This window comes from Meleagris gallopavo, chromosome 5, assembly GCF_000146605.3.
Source record: "Meleagris gallopavo isolate NT-WF06-2002-E0010 breed Aviagen turkey brand Nicholas breeding stock chromosome 5, Turkey_5.1, whole genome shotgun sequence".
NCBI classification, from domain to species: domain Eukaryota; kingdom Metazoa; phylum Chordata; class Aves; order Galliformes; family Phasianidae; genus Meleagris; species Meleagris gallopavo.
This window is the reverse complement of record NC_015015.2, coordinates 27,939,069-27,958,437: the sequence shown is the minus strand read 5'-3', so window position 1 is coordinate 27,958,437 and position 19,369 is coordinate 27,939,069. Positions and strand designations below refer to the sequence as shown.

Here is a 19,369-nt window from a genome sequence, read left to right as displayed (position 1 = left end):
GCGTACAAGGAGAAGTAACCGCGGAGGGCCGCCCCGCTACGGGAAGCACCGCCTGGGCGTGAGAGGAGCGAGGGCAGCGGCGCTGCAGCAGCGCGGCCCTCAGGCCGCCCGGTCGCCGGGCCGGCCTCCTTCTGCGCCTCGAATGGGTCCGTGCCGCATTTGGGTATAAAGTCATAAACCTGAGAAACAGCGGTATGCTCGGAGTACGGCAGTCTGTGTGCTCAGTGACACCAGGCTATGAGTATTGCAACATTTCACTTCTTTTCCCAGTTTCAATCTAATACCGAGTTAAGTTCAGGGTCGCCATCCTTGTCATTTCCAGAAAGTACAGCAGGAGAAAGACTTTCAAAAACTGCGAGTCACAGCTTTCAAGAAGAGCATGGCAGAAGGAAGAACAGGCTGCCCAGAGAAACTGTGGAGTCTCCTTTTCCAGGGGTATCTCCTGAATGCTTTCCTTTGCGACCTACAGGGAACCTGCTTTAGTAGGGGGTTGGACAGAGTGATCCACCGAGATCATTTCCAAACCCTACAGTTCTGTGATTCAAAGCTGCCTTTATTTTGCTGGCAATCACCAAGAAGGAAAAGCATAAAGGAAGGCATGCCCTTTTGTGGAGAAGTTTGATCTGGGCATCATTTCCATTAAATTAGTGGGAGGTGGTTGCAGGGAAGGGTGAGTTTTTTTGCTGCCTTGAAATGCAAACTCAGCCCTGTTGTTGGGAAAAGAATGGGGAAAGTCCACCCTCACACGCATTGAAAAAATGCCCCAGAACACTTGAGTTTCAAAGAACAGAAATTTCCTTGCAGAAAAGAGGGTGATCAGTTTTGTGGAAAAAAGTAAACCTTTGCCAGGTCTCTGGATCTGTGATATTCCCAAACAAGGAACTTTCAGCAGTGGCTTTAAACAGAATATGAAGAGGCAGCAATTTCTTCCATGCTTGAAGATCATAAACAGACTACAAATTGATTTTTGGGACATACTTTGAAATGTTAATATGATGGATTTATTCCTCAAATTTGTGGCTGAAAAAAGAACACTGCTTTGGAAATGTTATCTCATTTTCTGTGAACAAGATTATAAATTCTAAGATCTGGAACCAAGCGTTTTCTTCCTTCCTAACTTATAAGAAGGCATTTTAAACAGCATCAATCAGTTTCGACTGTAGATGCTGTCCTCTGAGCAAATAGCTGTCTTTTTCAACTGATTCTCATTCAATTGATTGAAATGAAATTTCACAGATGTTGATGAACACGTGGGTGATGTTTCTGTAGCTGAAGTGCAGTGTTGTACCGATCCAACTGGGGTCACCCAAAGAGGGTAAAATACCACTTTAGGTCTCATTTGGTTTGAGACAGCAACAGTTGTTCTAAGAGGACACTGTATTCACCAAAGGAGTTAGTTAAGTTACCTGGACGAACAGAATAGTGACTTTAGAAAGTTGTTTGTTGTTGTTGTGTGCCCATGTCCTCGCTACCGAAGTGGCAGTTCAAGCAGTTGCATCAGCACAAACATACATGGCAGAAAAGCAGGGGAGGAGCTGAGGGCAGTCAATTTAGGAACCCCCTAAGTCAGCATTTCCTGCAGCGTGAAACTTATTCTGTCTTAAGTGCACTAAAGGTCAAGCTCAGGAGCTTAATGGGGGTTTGAACTGAAAGGGAAGGGCCCTGGTGTGGGCATGGCACATCCACAAGATGAGCTGTTTTTAAGTGTTCTGGTCAAACAACCAATGTCATTCCTGAAAAGAGAAGTATTTGGACAACCTGATCTGGTGTATTGATGGTGTCTTTAATCTCAGAGTGCTCTGTAGGGTGCTTGTCTTGTTTGAGTGGTTGTTTTTAAAGGACTGGTCTGCAAGGATGCAAAAGCCCAATTTGCTGGAAATCAAAATTTCAAGTTCTGCTCTAATTTTGCCTGGGCTTATCTCACGTGTTGCTTTCTCTTCTGCAGAGGAGAAGAAAAAGTTAATTCGGGAGTTTGATGAGAAACAGCGCGAAGCAAATGAAACGGTAAGCTTAAGTCTGGAATTGTGGCCTTTCTGGCCAGCTAAAATGTTGATTGTCTTAGAATGGACAATATCCCAAGTTTTACTTTAATGTTCTTATGTTGGCAGACAAATGTTGTATTTTTTAATTTATTTGATTCATTGGTGTGATTAATATGTCTGCATTTGTATATAGAGAGATGCAGACAAGTACTCTCACTTCTTCTGTCCAGTCCTCTGGATATTGCCTTCCCTTTGTTGAACAAAAGAGAGTGGTAGAGCTGCAGTTAAAATTGCTGGACACTGCAGACAGGACAGACAGGGAATCTGCTTTATGGTTTTTTTGTTGTTTGATGTTTCTTTGTTTTTTGCTGCCTTACCTGCACATTAGTGTTAGCCCACGTTTTTCTGCAGTTTTTCTGGTGAATGGCCAAATGTCAGGGACCTTAAATGTTTGCAGACTCTGTTGTATGGGCTTCCTGGGCAGCAGGTGACATGGGACAGAGCGAAAAAACCCAAGGACTTGTCTTTCTAGACAAAACTGCGTCATGCTCTGTTTTCTTACTGATGTGCTCCTATGCTGACTTCTAGCTCGATGAGGGTTGTTTGCTTGTTTTGTTTTACCTCAACAGTTGCAACAGAAATCTCCTCTGGCTCTTCCTAGGAGAACTGTTTCTGATAGGTTGCGCATTTATTTTTATGTTACTCACTTGCACTTCCGTACAGCTGTTTGCAGTACCAGATGGTTCTTGATGTACTCTGTCAGTACTCATGTACTGAAAAGTTGTGCTTTCAAAGCTATGCTCTTTCCCTTTTAGTAGGATAAAGTTTGGTTGAATATTTGAAGTGCATCTTAATAGATCTGAAAACAAATCTCTTACAGTGAAAGTAAAGCAAGTACCAATGGAAATGGCAGACTGAGGGTGGGTTTCAGTCACAGCTGGACTGGACTTTTGAGGCGTATCTGTGTAGATTCTGCCTCATATTGGGAGACAGAATTAAGTGTTGTGAATCCGCAACAGCTACCACCAAAAGTTGATGTGATAATTAATGCACCCAAAATCTCAGAGTATGTAGATCCAGTAGACAAACTCAGTGTGTGAGCTGAGCAGCTTGCCTACCTGTACGGTAGATATACAGTGTGATCTGATATCTACTCTCCAGATGCTTAAAAGATATGGAAGTGTGATCTGGGAGTTTTGAAGTTACAGAGTAACAGAGTTTCAAAAAATATCAGTCTTTAACTTTGACAGTGAATTCTTTTTCTTGAGGCACTGTACAGCTGAAACCCCAGGTGGGTTGAACTATGTTGGGAGAGTGGTGTGATACTGGGTGAGGGGCATGGGGTTAATCCTTCCCCCTCACACCCCGTATCACATAAGAACATGTGAATCCCTTCATCTAGTGATGAGTTCTGGGTACAGCTGCTCATAAGAATAAATATGGTGCTGTAAAATAAATTTTCTTTCCTTTAAGCTCCGGGAAATGGAAGAAGAACTGAAGTATGCTCCTCTACCGTTCCGCAATCAAATGATGAGCAAAATCCGGGCATACAGAAGGGACCTCTCCATGTTCCAGAGGGAGATAAGAAGCACAGATTTGGGAGTGGGCCCCGGAAGTCAAGGGGATATGAAATACGGAATCTTTTCCACAGAAAATGAACAGAGTGTGAGCATCTGATAGAAACTGTATTTAAACCTTCTGTGATTGTTTACAATAATGTTTCAGTGTTTCTACTTTAATTCATTTGCTTTCTTGTATAACTGTCTGTGTATCTCTGTGTGTAACATGAGTATCTTGGGAAGGAGAAGAAAGGCCTAGAACTCGTAAGAGAGCTTTTCTGTTCTAAAACACAGATACAAGTGTAATCAAAACGGTAACGTGGTTGATCACCTATGCAAGGTATGTTTAAGAGACTTGTTAAGGGTACTGAAATACTTTATTTAATCACTGCCCTGATGAGGAGAACGGTAAGCTGATCTCAGTTTTAACTCTGAAAAGGGATGAAAGTCACATACACTGTATAGGTTCTTCTGTAGTGTCTTCTCTTAAGCAATCTCAGGGTTTTTTTAATACTTTCCGGTAACTATTTAGTCTTTCTCTGTATTGTACAGTTAAACATACGTTATTTTTCAGACTAATCTGCAGTCACAGAGGGTGCTGCTTCTCCAGGGAACAGATAGTCTGAACCGAGCCAGTCAGAGCATTGAGCGCTCACACCGGATTGCTGCTGAAACAGATCGGATTGGCACTGATATCATTGAAGAACTTGGGGAGCAGCGAGAGCAACTGGAACGCACCAAGAGCAGGGTAAGTGGAGAACCTGTGGGCAGTGTGCTCACACAACCCAGGGTTAGCTTAGGGGGAAATGTATGCCAGTCATTGTACTCGGAGACACCCAGATGTGGTGAGCCGGTTGACGCTTAAACATACCAGAGGCTGCCACATTGCTGTGTTGTGCTCATAAAAGGAACATCTTCCTCTAGACTGGCCCAAAACATCTGCTACTGTGTCTGTGCAAGGCCGGGTGATTAAACCCATCTACTGCTGCTTAAAAATTTAGCATTGCTGGAAAAACTACTGATCTAAAAAATGCTAGGGAATTGCCCGCCACATAAGATTAACAGTAAAGGTTTAGATCTGGGAGACATAAGTTCCTTTAATTAAATGAAATTTAATGGCAGCAGTTAACACTAACCTTGCAATATTTGTACGTTAGCTGAGGCAACAGTTTGGTTCATTTCTGAGCGTTACCAAGCTGAAATGGATCATCCATTAACAGTACAGTGGTCAAATCCATTGGGTCACACAGGCCTGTCAGAGCAACATGTTTATTTTCTTTGCTGGAAACTTAATTGCTTTTCAAACAGTTCTAGATACACACTAGAGGAGAACATGCTGATAACAGATGGTAATTGTATTGACAACTAGATTAATTAAACCGATTTAATAAAAGGGCCTCATACCAACCTTGTAATAATTATAGGTAGAGTGTTTGCAAATTTCATGAAATCTTTGTGTTTACTTAAAGGAATATATCCCTGTCAGTCTTATTTCTGCCTTATGAAGGAGACAGCTATTCCCTTTGTACTGTGCCCAGAGAGCTGTGTTGTCTCTGAATTTTGAGAATATATAGTTAATGTTGAACACATATGTTGGTGTTTAAATGTTACAATTAAGAATTGCATTTACATCTTTAGAACCGTATGTTTTTTCAAGTGGCAAATAACTTTTCTTTCTTCTTAGTTGGTGAATACAAGTGAAAACTTAAGCAAGAGTCGTAAGATTCTGCGTTCCATGTCCAGGAGGTGAGTAGCACCTGACTTAGAATGGTGCAGTGTTCAGAAGGTCGTGTTGTTGCTTACCAGTTTATGAAAAAAAATACTATAGTGTTAACTGGAACTCTGGGGAGATTTTAGGGCATGTGCAAACAGATTGTGTGGTGTGCTGATGCTAATTTGTATTTTTTCCTCTCTGGTAATTACTTAATGGAATTGTAGCTGAGTGAATTCTACTGAATTTGTGCTGCGAATTATTTGTATCCAGTTTTATTAAGATAATACTGGGGTTACAACAAGCAGGCATGATAGACTGTAGTGATGGGAGGGATTTTGACTAAATTACTGTCTATTTCTAAAGGTAATTTTTGAATAGTGTTTATTGGTTGGCAGATACTGTGCCATAAATCACTGCAGCATTAAGTGATTTAGATGTCTGATGACAGAGACAAATCCGTTTAGCCCGCAGGAATGCCTTAGCATAGCTAGATTGTTATTTGAGAAAGGCTGAGCTTGACCCTACTCTGTGTTGATGACTGAAGCCTTGGTTGCTTAAGAGTATTTATGGTTTAATTGTGTGGTTTAATTATTCTCATAAACCAGTTCATGGAATATTTTTTCAGTAGGTACTTATGGTCTAACAAGCTTTTTCCTTTATACTTACCCATAATTTTCTTTAGCAAGAATTTTCAAAGGGAAAAGTACATTAATTTGAGATTTTTAATCTTAATTCAACTGCGTAGTTTCAATTTAAATTAGCACAATATAGGATTTAAAGCTGCAGCAATTCAACTTAAATATTCCTTTGTGCTTAACTGAATAAACAGGCACACACAGAGCAGGATGCTTTGCCTTACTGGGGAATGGGGGCAGGAAGAAAAGAACAGAACTACAGTTATTGAAATAAAAGATGGAATAGAAAATTTCAGGAAAAATTAAATGGGCAAACACTAAGCTTGCCTTCTTGCTTGTTAAGTTCTATTTAAAATAGTACTAGCTGAAAGAGGGAAGCTACTTTTTGAAGGTAAGAATCAGCTTTTTTATTATAAAAACAACCTTGGATTATTTGTGTTTTTTATTATTTTTTAACTCTAGAATAGCCACTAATAAGTTGTTGCTGTCGATCATCATCATCCTGGAACTAGCCATCCTAGGAGGTGTGGTCTACTACAAGTTCTTTCGCAGTAGATGAACCTTTGTGACTTTGTTTTCCACTGCTGAGGAGTAGGATGGGATGTCTTCCCTGTGACTGTCTAAAACTGAACTATCTCATGAGACACGTGCACTGCTGAAACTGTCCTGACACGGGAAAGACAGTGAAAGGAAGTAAAATACAGAGACAGAATAGCAAACTACCGGTGAGATTACAGAGAAGGTAATAAATATTTTATTGCCTCAATTTGTATATACTTAACTAAATGAATAAATCTTCATATGTAATACAGTAGCCACTGATCAAATGGAAAAACTACTTTTATTTAAAAATTGACAAGTTAACAGTATTTGCCAAGTGTTGACAGTCTGTTTGCTCACGTGTCTCAGCAGAGCTCTTTAACGTCTAGCGTACCCAGCGTTGCAGGTTCTTAAATCCTCACTTGCTCTTCACTGTCAGATTCATCTGGAGAACTGGGTGTTGGGAGTTCATCAAAAGCGGTGTGCGCCCCTTCTCTTGTCTGTCCAAAGCATGTTGCTATCACATCAACTGCAAGATTAGCAGTTGCATTCACTTCCTCTTGAGAAGCTCCAAGCAGCGGATTGACTTCAACCATGTCTACAGCTGAAAGCATTCCTGTAAAAATTACGTGCGGCTTTGTTACTGTGTGTAGTGGAAATGCTAAGTTATGGTTTGAACCAGTGATTGATCACCTGGTGAGAAGGCAGGGCCAACTCAGGGGAGCTCAGCTGCATGCAGTGTGCCTGAGTGACCAGAAGGGGTGGAGCCTGGATCCACCCCTTCCATTTAAGGGTTGGCAGTGGAGGGGGGGGCATCTCATCTGGAGATCCCTTCCTCCTCGAGGATGTTACAGACCTTCCAAAGGTAAGCAGTTTTTTTCCTCTTGTTTCTAGAAGTGCCTACTGCTGTCCCATCCAGGCAGATACTCACTGGCTGTAGACTAAGACATTGCTGCTTTGCCATGTTGTTACACTTTATATCACATTACGCTAAGAAAAAAGGTTAAAGCTTTGATAGGGTTTATTTTACAGCTCTTCATTCTTTGCAACAAGTCTGATGTATGAACTTCTGACCTATTCTGTCCATTGGACAAGTAAAATTGGCTCAAGTGAGGGAAAAGGTGATTGTTTTTTAGATGCAAGTTTTTTTCTTTGGTTCCTTATGTTGTTGCTACGTCTCTCCATCCATGCTGTTAGCATTCAGGAAAAATTCAGGAGTTTGATCTTTCACTTACAGTTCTGAGGTGCACTTTGTTACATAAGGTTATTTTATATTCTCTAGCTAATTTTTGTCATCCTGTTCATGATTCTGTGGAGGTCTCTGCTTTTTTTGATTTTTTTTCCATAACAGTTTTTATTGTAAATAATTCATCACTTAAACTAAATGAAGTCTCTATGTCACAAGGAGAAGACTCTTAAGTTAGCAGTTGGTGAAAGCTTGATTTTTTTTTTATTTTTTTATTTTTTATTTTTTTTTAGTTTAGTTTAGTTTTGCATCCTAGAATAGGATCTCCAAATTGTTTAAAATTGTTTGCATCCTTTTTCTCCAAGTGTATCTGGTCTCACATGAGTAGGTATATGGGACAGTATTTTGTAGGATGACAAAACCACTTTTTGCATTAGTTGTTAATGTTTATATTTACTTTTGAGAATGTTGATGGTAGAGCTGTTTTCAACACCTCAAGTACTGCTCAGTGGAAGGAAACTGTTCTTCCTTTATGAAGGTTGAACTGAATTTTCAGGCACCTTGATTTTGGCTATGTACATCTTATTTGGTTACACGTGAAAAATACAACTGCTATAGGCTTTATGTAGTCTGTCCTTTCTGGCTTAGTGCAAAAAAAGCTTGTCAGCTCTTACCTGTGTTGTGTATTTCCTCTGCAATGTACATGCCTTCTCTGTAAGTTAATCCACCCAGAACGGGAGTCCCAGTTGCTGGAGCCAGTGAGGGATCAAAAGCATCGATGTCAAAACTCAGGTGAATTGGTCTCTGTCTCCTGTAGACAACGGGACAAAAGTGATCTCAAAGACTTAATACTTTTTCTACATGTATTTTTTCACTGTCCAGGCCAATCAGCAAAGTAGCATCCTCTTGCATGATATTAAAGGTCTCTGCACAAAGTCCTACACCACATCATATGTTTTTGGAAATGTATATATTTTTAGTCTTTCGGTTTTCTGAAACATCTCTTACCTCAAAACTTTTTTCTAATATACCTTGGGAAAACAGAAGTTTGTCTTTCTAGCTTTACTGGGCATCTGCTTCAGTCTAAGGAAGAAGCCATTAAATGCTTCTACCTCATTCACTACAGCTGAATTCAATTTACTGTCAGTTTCTAATATATATGCATAATTTTGAAAGGATACTCAAGACTCAGAGTTGATTCAACAACAGCAAAATACAAGATTCCTCAAGAAACTCGGACAAATAATATACAGCAGGATTTATTAGTTGCTACAGCTGTAATTCCTCTCGATTTTTGCCAAACTGTGAAATGGTTCTGTTCTAAAATGTTCAAGTTAAGGATTCAAGTCAATGCTAAGACTTCATAATTGCTGGACACTTCAACACTTCTCTTAGGCCACCTTACATAATCAGTGACCTTCACTTACATAACTCTTGGGAAAGTAAGCCCATAGTTTGTTACCTGCCCATCAGCTGTTCAAATGTCCTTTCCATAACTTTCTGGATTCCAAGGCGATCAACATCCCTCATGGAAAAATACTGGATGTCATAGTTTTTCAAAATATAGCTGTTAGAATAAGATTTTAAAAATAGTCATAATTATTAGTGGCCTAAACTTAAACTGTACAATTCTTGTGAACAGCCAGGTGTGGAAGAAGCCCGTGACTTCAGTTTACAAAAATCCTTTAAATCAACTTACTATTCAGCAGGATCCACATCCCTCAACCCAACATACACAATATCAGATGCTGAAAGACAGGGCTTTAGCCAGGAAAAGCCAGGAAGTTGTGGGACCTGCAGGCAAAGTTTTGGTATTAGATTAGTTTAATGACTTATATAACAAACCTATATTTAATTCTTCCATCAAAAACTTTACTTATAGCATCTTCTCTCTGCCTATATAGAGAAGAGTTCACTACATGAGTGTCTTGTTTCCTGATGTAATCAGTTCCTACTAATGTCACATCATTTCACTTCAGCTGAATACATTAATGGATGAAGTTTTTAATTCAGTCTGAGAAGGAGGAGAAAAAAGCTCAAATCCAATGATAATTAGTATCGGTGAATATATTAGGAGATTAGAAGAAGCAGGAAACCCAGTGTACTTAATGGCAGTGTGAGGTGACTTAGCCAGTATGTCCTACTAGAGTAGGATAAAACCCAAGGTATCTCTACATTTTTAGGAAAGTCATCAAGAAGCCAAGTAAACTGTTGTAAAAACAGGGTTAAAGAGCAGGTTTCTAGGTGGGGCAAGGAAAGGGTGGGTCTATATTAGGCTTTATTGTGATGTAAAACTCCAGAGAACAGGTCTAGAACAACAAGGCGGCAAATGAAAAAATGATGAGATCCCACTAAAGGTCAGCAATTTTGATAAAAAAAATTTAGTAACATCTGTTAATTTCAAGAGTGCTTTAAATTATCACACGCTACTCCTCCTAGATCTGAATATGTCTAGAGCCAACATAGCAAGAAGGTTTTGTTTCCCTTGTATACTTCTCAATTACTAAGTATATCCCAGCAACAACATTTGAAGTCATAATGCACTTATAGCCACACGCAATACTTTATATAAGTATTGTTTTGTTAGAAGACATACAACATTGTTCACCTTAGGTGAGCTTCAAAATTTTCTTTTGCTCTATTTCTCCTGCAAAAGCAGGCACAACTGCCAAATAAAAGTCATCCCCTTTAACTTAAGGAAGAAAAAACAAATACAGTAGCCTTCTATATTCACCTTCTCATGTTGTGGAACTATTTCATGAAGCCCTATTCATTTTGCATTACTTTAGGAATACTAGCAAGTTTGAAGTGACTGTACAAGAATTATTAGCAAGAGGAAAGTATTTAAAAGAACCAAATAATTATTCACTTGTAGATGGAATTCATTCAAATGAGCTTGCAGGAGAAAGGCAGCAGTGCTTTACCAGCTGAGAGCAGTCTTCCTATGCCAGACAGGTACTAATGTTAGATCTCTTCAACAGCCATGAAGACATTAAGTTACTCTTGATCTTATTTGGAAGAAACATTTTATCAACACAGCACCCAAGAGATTTATCAGGGAACAAAATTCAAGGAATGACTAGTAGTGCAAAGTTCCAGAATAAAATCAAGAGTCAGCTTTTGTGCAGATCCAGTGTCTGTTCCCAATATGCAGTTGCCAGTCCTGCTCCTCTCTCCAGCCTAAACCTTAGCAGAAACTTGTTACTCTAAGTTCTGACCCTAAAGGCTTCTGCTCCTGACAAGTGCATGGGACACCACTGTTCTGTCTCCAGTAGATCCTACAAGTCCTTGTAGAATCAAAGAACAGTTTGAGAGGGAAGGGACCTTAAAGACAATCCAGTTCCAACCCCCCTGCGTGGCAGGGACTCATGGCAGTTAAGAAAGCACTCAATGCAGAAAAAGTAAAATATTTAAAGGATTTCAATGTAGGCTGACTGTCTAAGCAAGACACTTACTTTATCTTGAAGTTCTCTCAAGAGAAATGAGAGAGGCTGTCCATGGAGGTTTCCAGACGGAGTTGTAAGAGGAGTGTTAATATCAGCATGTGCATCCACCCAGATCACACCGAGATGTGGGCACTGTCGTGCGTGGCCACTGATGGAACCAAGTGCCAAGCTGCAAATACAGTAGCAAAGTCTTTACTCAATTGTGCAAAACATTATCCTTGTAGTTGTTCTGAAGGGGAAATAGGAAGTCTTCAAATTCAGACAGCATCATTGTCATGTTTCAACACATTGGACATCCCTGTGATGAACAAAGGGTGTGTGTTGTACAAACTACGTGGCATGCCACTCCCAAATAACTCTGCAGGACAGTACTTGTAAGGAAAGATTAAAGAGAGCTCTTCTCTCTCCATTGCCAGCCTTCCCAAGCTAAATTTTGCGTGTTGTAGCTCCAAATGCTCTCTTAGGAAATCTGGTACACTAACTCAGTAATTTGCTGTGTGCCAATTTTGCCATCTTACCTTCACCCTCAAATTCATTCTTATGTGCCTAACCTTCTTCAGTCACTTCTTACACTGAAGGTTAGTGAAAAAGAATGACAAGACAGTCTCACATATTAAAACATCCATTAAAAAGTAGCCTGTGTGCGGGCATTACAGATCCATTCTAAGAAATGACATCCTGAGAGCTAAGGGGTCAAAATAGACATTTCACTAAACATTCACCAATTAACTGCAACAGTTCTTAAAGGGATCTGATCACACAACTTTCCCAAAGAGGAAAATCTCATTTGTATGTTTACAGATTAAGAACAGTCCGGAATTAAGCAATACTGCCTTAGAAGGCCAGGTTTTTGTAAATGGCTTTTATGTCGCATCCCAGAAGCCTCAGAAATCAAATCAAGATGCTGCTGTGGTACTACCAGGGAACGACCCCCTTCTCGCTACCCTTCTATTTTTTATTTAAATTCTTATACTCTCCTCTAAGTGTTAGCCTGTAAGCGTGCAACACAAATAGCCTCTAGTTTGTGAGCATACCTGTGATCACCTCCTATAGTGACACAGCTGTGTCCAGCAGCTACCGCTCTGCTTACAGCATCGGCCAGTACCTGGCTGGCTAACCCCACTGACCGTGGGTAATAAATCAGGTTGTTGTACAGTTCATCATTGGGAACTTGAGTGAAATTCAAATCTCCAAAGTCAAACAGTTGGCATCCTGGAAACACAACAACAAAAAGAGAAAGGGGAGTTATTAAACAAGGATCCAAAGGAAAACACAAATTGAAAATATGGTCTCTTCAAAAAATTAGTTTGTATGCTCTTGCCAACAATCATCTCAGAAATCAGAAAGCTTAGGATAATGTCACTTTGATTTATCAATGATATAACAGGCCAAGCATAGAATGGGCTTTGTTTTGATTATTGACAATTATAGCACAAAAAGGTATAGTTTGTATTGCTGCCTTTCTAATTAGCCAAGTTGCACGCAATCTTAAATTAGTTGCTGAAAGATGCCTAGAACTGTATTTCATCAAGTTTGAGTCCTAATAATTATTTACCATTCCCAGACCCCACAAAAACCCAGGCACAAAGTGTGCCAAGTTAACTATAATGGAGGTGGTGGGGTTTTTTTTTTTGTTTGTTTGTTTTAGAAGAGTACTTCCCATGCAACTGGTGTCTTGTAAGAGAACCTGACCATTTTTTCAAAACAAATGTCATAGGAGATACTTTAATTCTGGGACTTTGACCCCCAGCCCTCTTTGAGATCCTGTTGTTGCCAGTTACAACTTAAACAGCTGTTGAAACATGACAATGTTATGAATCTAAGACTTATCCTAAAAGAGCTTTCTGTTTATTTAACAAAAAGAAGTCCCTTCATAGACTAGGAAACAAGGGAATATTTTTGGGTATCATCTGCCTTCTCTCACCCAAATGGAAAAAGTTTATTAACTGGCCGCTTCTAAATTCTCTTCCATCTCAGTGCTCAACACCTTTGAAGTTCTGCTGTCCGATACCACGTGCTTTCATAACAGTCTCTCAGATCTGGCAGTCACAGCCTTTTAGTTTCAGATAGGCCAGCTGCTGCAGGCACTGATGAGTACTGTAAGAAGTATTTACAGCTATGCGAAGAGTAGCTTAAGACTACCCCAAATTCCACTCATGCCTCTCCAATTTGTTCCTCAGAATCACTAGTTGGTTCACAGTTCAAAGCATCCAGGCTGGAGCTTGACATTTTGCCTTTAGCCATTCAGTGACTAACAGGGAACTTTGAAAAACTAAGACAAGCAAATCAACATGTAGAAACATCCCGCTTGGGACTCTGTGGTTCCTGCCTCACTCCCATGAAACCATTAGCTGTAAGAAAGACTCTGAATTTGGTTCAAATAAGGTTGAAGTTGTACTGAGGAAAATATGAGCTCGTTATCATTTCAAAGAGTTTTTGGACTGATGAATGGAATGAAGGAAAGAGTTTGAGTCACTTGTGAGAATTAGGCTGCTGGGAAATAGGTGAGCATACTTTGTATATCAAGGACATACGCAAATGTAAATCTTCTAGGAGAAGCTATGGCAGCTGAGCACAGCTACTTGCCAAAGCATTCAGTAAATACAGCATCAGCTACTCTGTGGGAATGCTCGGTAACTAAGCTGGACCTACTACTACTCCATAGATTTCAAAAGACAGCACAGGCATACAGCAGCATTTTTCTCCTCCCTCGCACAATATCTAAGTTCTCAGCAGGACAACAGCTTTGGAATTTTGAGCTTTTTTTTTTTCCAGGTTTCAATGCGTTATCTGATCTCTAGTGCAAACATTTCCTCCCGCTGTTTCATTCTGTTTCCACACAGAATCAGGAAAGCATCACAACGTTCACTGTACATACCTTAAAGAAATTTTTTTTTTCCATCTGTATCTTTCTGCAAAACTACTTCTCAGGCACAAGTGCACTATTCCACTATTATATAAAGGATCGATGAAGGCATTTGAGTATGGTTGAAGATGAGTTTTATAATAAAACTTCAAGGTACCACATCAGTCAGTTGGTATCAAGAGCTTTGGAAGACTGTACAAATTAAAAGTCTTCCACATTCCTTTGATCTGATGCCTCTGACATGCACAGGGAGTAGATCTGCAGCTAAGCAGCCATGTTTGGTGATTTGCACAGTGAGGGCACATAGTACAGTGAGGAGGAAAGGACTGCCATTTAAGACTTGTTCTCTCTGCTAGGATTTTTACCCACTGAAGGACCAAAAAGAACAGAAGGCAATTATACCATGGTGCCCTATCTTTAGATCAGTGTAAAACAAAGAACTGACTATGCCTTCTTTCATAGTAATTCAGGGATTCTTTTCAGATCTCGAGGTTATCGTCAAAGCAGGGCAAACAGCAGATTCTAGAAGTGATGTTTAAAGGAGTATCAACTTGCGCCTGAGATCTTCTTTTTTGTTTGTTGGGGTTTTGTTTTCTTCTAAACCCCTGAAGTATATTCAAGTTCTTGGAAATGGAAAAAGATGTGAGCAAACAGGAAAACTGGATTCTTTGAACTCATTAGAAGGCACAGCATGCACACCATTTGCCTGTGCAGCAGGTCACATCTACTCAGGAACAGCAGGGGACATACCTTGGCATTCACTGATTTGTTCTGCCAGGTGAAGCTTTGCTTTCCAAAAATTAAAGAGAAAAACACAAAAAAGAAGACACACCAGACAGTTGGTGGTTGACCAGCAAGTTCATTGCATCTGTGACCTAATTGGAAGGCTATGCAGAATGAAAGCAGTTCCCCCCCTCAGCTCTACAGATTTGCCTGCATGTGTTTTTATTTCAGACAATCATAATCTTATCTGTCAAAAATATTCAGAAGGATAGATAAGAGTTCTTAACTGCTCAGATTTATTTCCTTTAATGTATTCATAGATGTTACCTCCTGTCTATAAGCATTTACCCTTAGATTTTTTTCTAACTCCAGAAAATGCAGTAAAATCTCACAGTTCCTTTCCTTAGCTTACTTTTACAGTAAAAAGCATCGGGTTATGTTTGTTTAAAGAACAAACAAACAAACTTCAACCAAGTAGAATTATTTTCAACATCAGATTCTTTCAAATCTAGGCTTTCTTTTTAAATCAGACAGTACCGTTCAGTACTTAGAAACTAAAAGCCACAGCTGTTTTGCTCGTAACTAAAGAATATGAAGTTAAATATAATAAACAAAATTTTTTTTGCTCTCCTTCAGACCTCTTCACAAAAAATTATGTTAAAATGAAGAAATATGTTCTGTTCTAGTAATTAGTGAATGATCAATGCCATATTATATATACACACACACCTCTAAATACAACTCAGCTTTATCAACACTGACTCACTGCCTATTTTAAGAGATCACTGTTTCAAGTGAGGGGGGGTGGGGTAGAAAGGGGAGGTGGGATTTGATTCATCTCTTACTGTTGTAGGAGCTTGAAAGGGGTATCAGGAAGATGAAGGTGTCAGTCTAAATACAAACACACAGTATATTTACATAAACAACACATGCATTTAGTACAACAGTTCTTCTGTTAGTATGCATGATTAATGTAGAGCTACTTTGGTGCACGTTTCAGCCAAAAAGGAGTAAGTTACCTTGGAACATTTTGCACAGTTGATCTTTCCTAGGTGCGGAGGAATTGGCAGGTCACAGCCTGAGCCAAGGGTGAAGCACCAGGTGAGAAGGTGTGGTTAACCCACAGGGCTCAGGTGCATGCAGTGTACCAGAGCCCCTGGAAGGGGTGGAACCTGAGTCCACCCCATCTCAACCTCATTTAAGGGTTGGCAGCCAAGGGAGCAGTATCTCTCTGGATAGAGATTGCACATATCTTGAGCCATTACCAGTCATTGGAAAGGGTGAGCTAATATTCCTTTCTCTTTTTAATCTGCTCTTGTTCTGTAGGGTTTGTATCCCACTAGAAGGTGCTGTCATAACCTTCTTTTGCCATATACTGGGTCTGCTTCTTTTGACCAGAACAGATTAGGAGGTCAAACAAGCGTCCAACCAGCAGATGAAGGGATGTAGAAGCTTCTTTAGCTTACCGAGTCCGAAACAGAAGTTTACATATATCTAGTAAAGGAAATCAGCATTTTTCATCATGAGGAGCTTAACTTGTACTTAGGAAAAAAAAATAGAAGTACAAATTAAGAATATATTTAAGAAAATAAAGCTTTCTATATGCCTTTTCAGATGAACTGTTAACATCATAATGGCGCTCAACCCAATGCAAAAGCAGGTGACATTTAACTGAAAAACTGCCTGGGCACCAGCAGCAGGGAAAGCTTTTCCATCCTTCTCTGCTAGGATGCTGCACTCCAGACAGAAGCAAGGATTTGACAGAAAGAGATTCAGCCTTCCAAGTCCAGGCTATCTGCTAGCATTGCTGAAAGGCACACTGCTGTAATACAGTTATAACAAGTCTCCTAGGCAGCAAACAGGACTTGAAACCAAAGCAGGTGAAAAATGAGATTGTTTCTATCTCTTGACAAAGGCTGCTTACACTGGTTATTTGTCAACCACAGGTAAAATAGGACATCCTAAATTAAAATGGGAAATTTCTCTTAAGGGTTTTTAAATCTGCCTGGACTAATTTAAAAAGAATCTGGGAGTGCCACAAAGTTAGCGTACTTCACTTTGTGCTATGCGTTATATAAAATTGCTCTTATGAAAGCATCACTCCTGCTTACACAACAGAGTTGTTTGCTCAGATTAGCCTCCTTAGTACAGAGAGGCTTTTCAGGATGTGATGAGCATTATGAACAGTGTTCATAGATAACGTTTTACTTCCTGAGAACAAAGGACTACAAGCTGTTACCATTATAAGCTCATTGACTAGTATCAACTTAATTTTGTAATGCTTTCTCAGAGATACAGGCAGTGTGTTACATAACAAACATAGGACTCATTCAGTACGAACAGTGCATTCTGAAACCCCTTTTAAGACAGTTTTAACCCCCCATATTCATCTGGGCAGGGGGGTGTAAGCGAAGGCTTATTTTTGTTTTATAGGAATAGGAAACTTGGCTAGCAAAGTTGCAGCTGCAAGGGTCTAAAACTTCAGCAGCCTAGTTTAATCAAATCTTTTTGCTTTGAAGTTCATTACATAGAGTTTGAGTCTCTTTAAATAAATGTCAACACCTAATAGGAGATTTCTTCCAGTAGGTATGTGACGGTTCCCCCTGAAAATAAAATTTCACTAAGGAAGTTTTCATCCCAGGAAGTTCCATCCTGCTTTTTAGTGTTCAGACAGGTCTGGCTTAAGGTAAAGTAAAAGGCTTCTGCTCAGACAGCAACAACTGCTTCCTCACATCTATAATCTGAAGGTGTCTCCTTTGCTTACTATTAGTCAAGAATTTTTTTTTTTTTTTCAGCCACAAATCAAGAAGCTACCTCATTTCCCCTTTGTAACTATGATCTTACGAAACCCAGTGCACTTGACCTGAAAGAGGTCTCCAAAAACGTCAGCATCAGGTGTTGGGAAACATTTGCACTGTAGCTTGCATCAGAGACAAGACAAGGGGACAGTTATGGTCTGTCACTCCGCTGACCAGCCCAGCACAAGTTCCATTTTCCTTCCAAAAAACTTAATCCAGAAACAGTTCCTGACAGCAAGTAAGCACTTCGGGCTGTAAGAAGTTAATACCAGAATAGCTTTCAACAATGAAATACTTGAGAATGTTACAGAAGTGATTATTATATTAGTTAACCATCCAGGCAGTAACAAGGAAGGAAGAGCAGAAGTAGATAGAGCTCACGATTCCCTTGGTTTCTCCTTATCTGCTGCAATGTATCAGTATCAGACCAGCTCACTTATTCATGTTAAAATGACCAGGGTTGTTTTGGTTTTTTTGTGCCTTAAGCCCAGCTTTTCACCAGCTGGGGTTACAACTTCTATCCAAAAGCAATCTTTCATACCATGTCTATTGAAGTCCTTACCTACCATAGGTACCTTATTCTTGCAAGTCTACAACAGTTAAAAGTTTCAAAAGAAATAATGAGATGACATACAGCCAACATAAAGCAGACTGAAAACCAATTCATTGTCCAGATTTATCAGTCATCTCCCTGTGCATCTCCCCAATAACTTCTCTCCTTCAACACCACTTGTAATGAAAAAATTAAGTAGTACCTGACTTGAATTTATTCCAATCCAGATAATTTTGTGGCTGAAGCAAATCAGCTAAGCCATGTGTTAAAATGAGTTTTGTAATAAGATGTCAAGATTGAAACGCATTGTTCATAAAACTAAATGAAATACAAGACAAAGAGCGCCATTCTTTGATCCTTGTATCTCATCTTCCTTTTCTGAAAGGTTAGAAATAATTCAGTTTCCTGATCTGCATCAATTTAGTGTCATCAATGATTATTTTTAAAGGTTTATTTAAAGTAATCATTTGTCATATCAGTTCAATTTAAGCAACCAGTGTGCTTTATTCTAAGTTATGTTTCTTTTAAAGCTTATTTTGTAGATAATTCATAGTCTGGAATCTGCACCAAAGTGGGGGGGAGGGGTAAACATATACATAAAGAGTGACACACAGAGCTTTTCAGACTGAAGAAACAAGCAGATGGTATCTTCCATCAGCATGAGAAAGGTCAGTGCTGATTTTCTTTCCTATTAGAAGGAATGCCTGAACCCCACGTACATCCACTGCTGTTATTTCTCCAGAAATTTCTAAGCCTTGTGATAATCATGCAGACATCAGTGTCCGACATTTAAAAGGATAACCTATAACTGGTGTCAGAACATATTCTCCTACTTCTAGCTTAGCTTTCTGGGCCGAGGGCCAGCTGTGAAAAAGCAACCATGAAGCAGCCTCCCTGGAGATGTTCCCAAAGCAGCTCTCCTGCAAAGCCTCCGTGGGGTTCCTTCTGCCTGCATGGTTATCAGTCAACTCCTGGCAGTCAGCTGTCGTGAAGCAGAGCCATACCTGCCCTCAATGCATTCTTACAGCTGCCCAGATGTTAGAGGCATGCTGCAGGTACCAGTTAGGACCAGGACATTTAACTTTTCCTTGCCTTTGGCCATACAGGTATCAGCAGTCTGAAATTAACTATTTGTGGCTAAACAACATTTGAAAGGTATAATTTTAAAGGATGGTCTCTTGGATCTCTGTGTAAATAAGAGGAGGCAATTTATTCCAGTTCTAGAAATAAGCTGTAGTGCTTCATAAGCATGTTATACTGATGTTAAATAGAGGTTTTTGTGCATGCTTTTGTCTGTGAGAAAGGAAAAGGAAAGAAGGCTGCCATTTGCCTGTTTTGTTGGGCATGGAGAAGTGTGCCTGGGTTAA

At 39.7% G+C, this 19,369-nt stretch overlaps 2 protein-coding genes across 2 annotated transcripts in view; one reads left to right on the top strand and one right to left on the bottom strand.

Moving 5' to 3' along the window:
• The first annotated feature begins 1,813 nt into the window (after nucleotides 1–1,813).
• VTI1B (vesicle transport through interaction with t-SNAREs 1B) lies at nucleotides 1,814–8,289 on the top strand. The gene is made up of 5 exons (XM_003206521.4): nucleotides 1,814–2,004; nucleotides 3,456–3,647; nucleotides 4,116–4,289; nucleotides 5,226–5,287; nucleotides 6,353–8,289. Exons 1-5 carry the CDS (start codon nucleotides 1,855–1,857, stop codon nucleotides 6,447–6,449), a joined length of 675 nt encoding a protein of 224 aa, XP_003206569.1. The 5' UTR covers nucleotides 1,814–1,854; the 3' UTR covers nucleotides 6,450–8,289.
• ARG2 (arginase 2) overlaps nucleotides 6,713–19,369 on the bottom strand; it is a 17,549-nt gene continuing 4,892 nt past the window's right edge. The window contains 8 exon segments of the mRNA XM_031553685.1: nucleotides 6,713–7,046; nucleotides 8,291–8,427; nucleotides 9,079–9,183; nucleotides 9,316–9,410; nucleotides 11,072–11,231; nucleotides 12,097–12,274; nucleotides 14,679–14,717; nucleotides 16,517–16,567. Of these exon segments, the coding sequence (XP_031409545.1) occupies nucleotides 6,841–7,046; nucleotides 8,291–8,427; nucleotides 9,079–9,183; nucleotides 9,316–9,410; nucleotides 11,072–11,231; nucleotides 12,097–12,274; nucleotides 14,679–14,717; nucleotides 16,517–16,567 (971 nt within the window). The 3' untranslated portion in view covers nucleotides 6,713–6,840.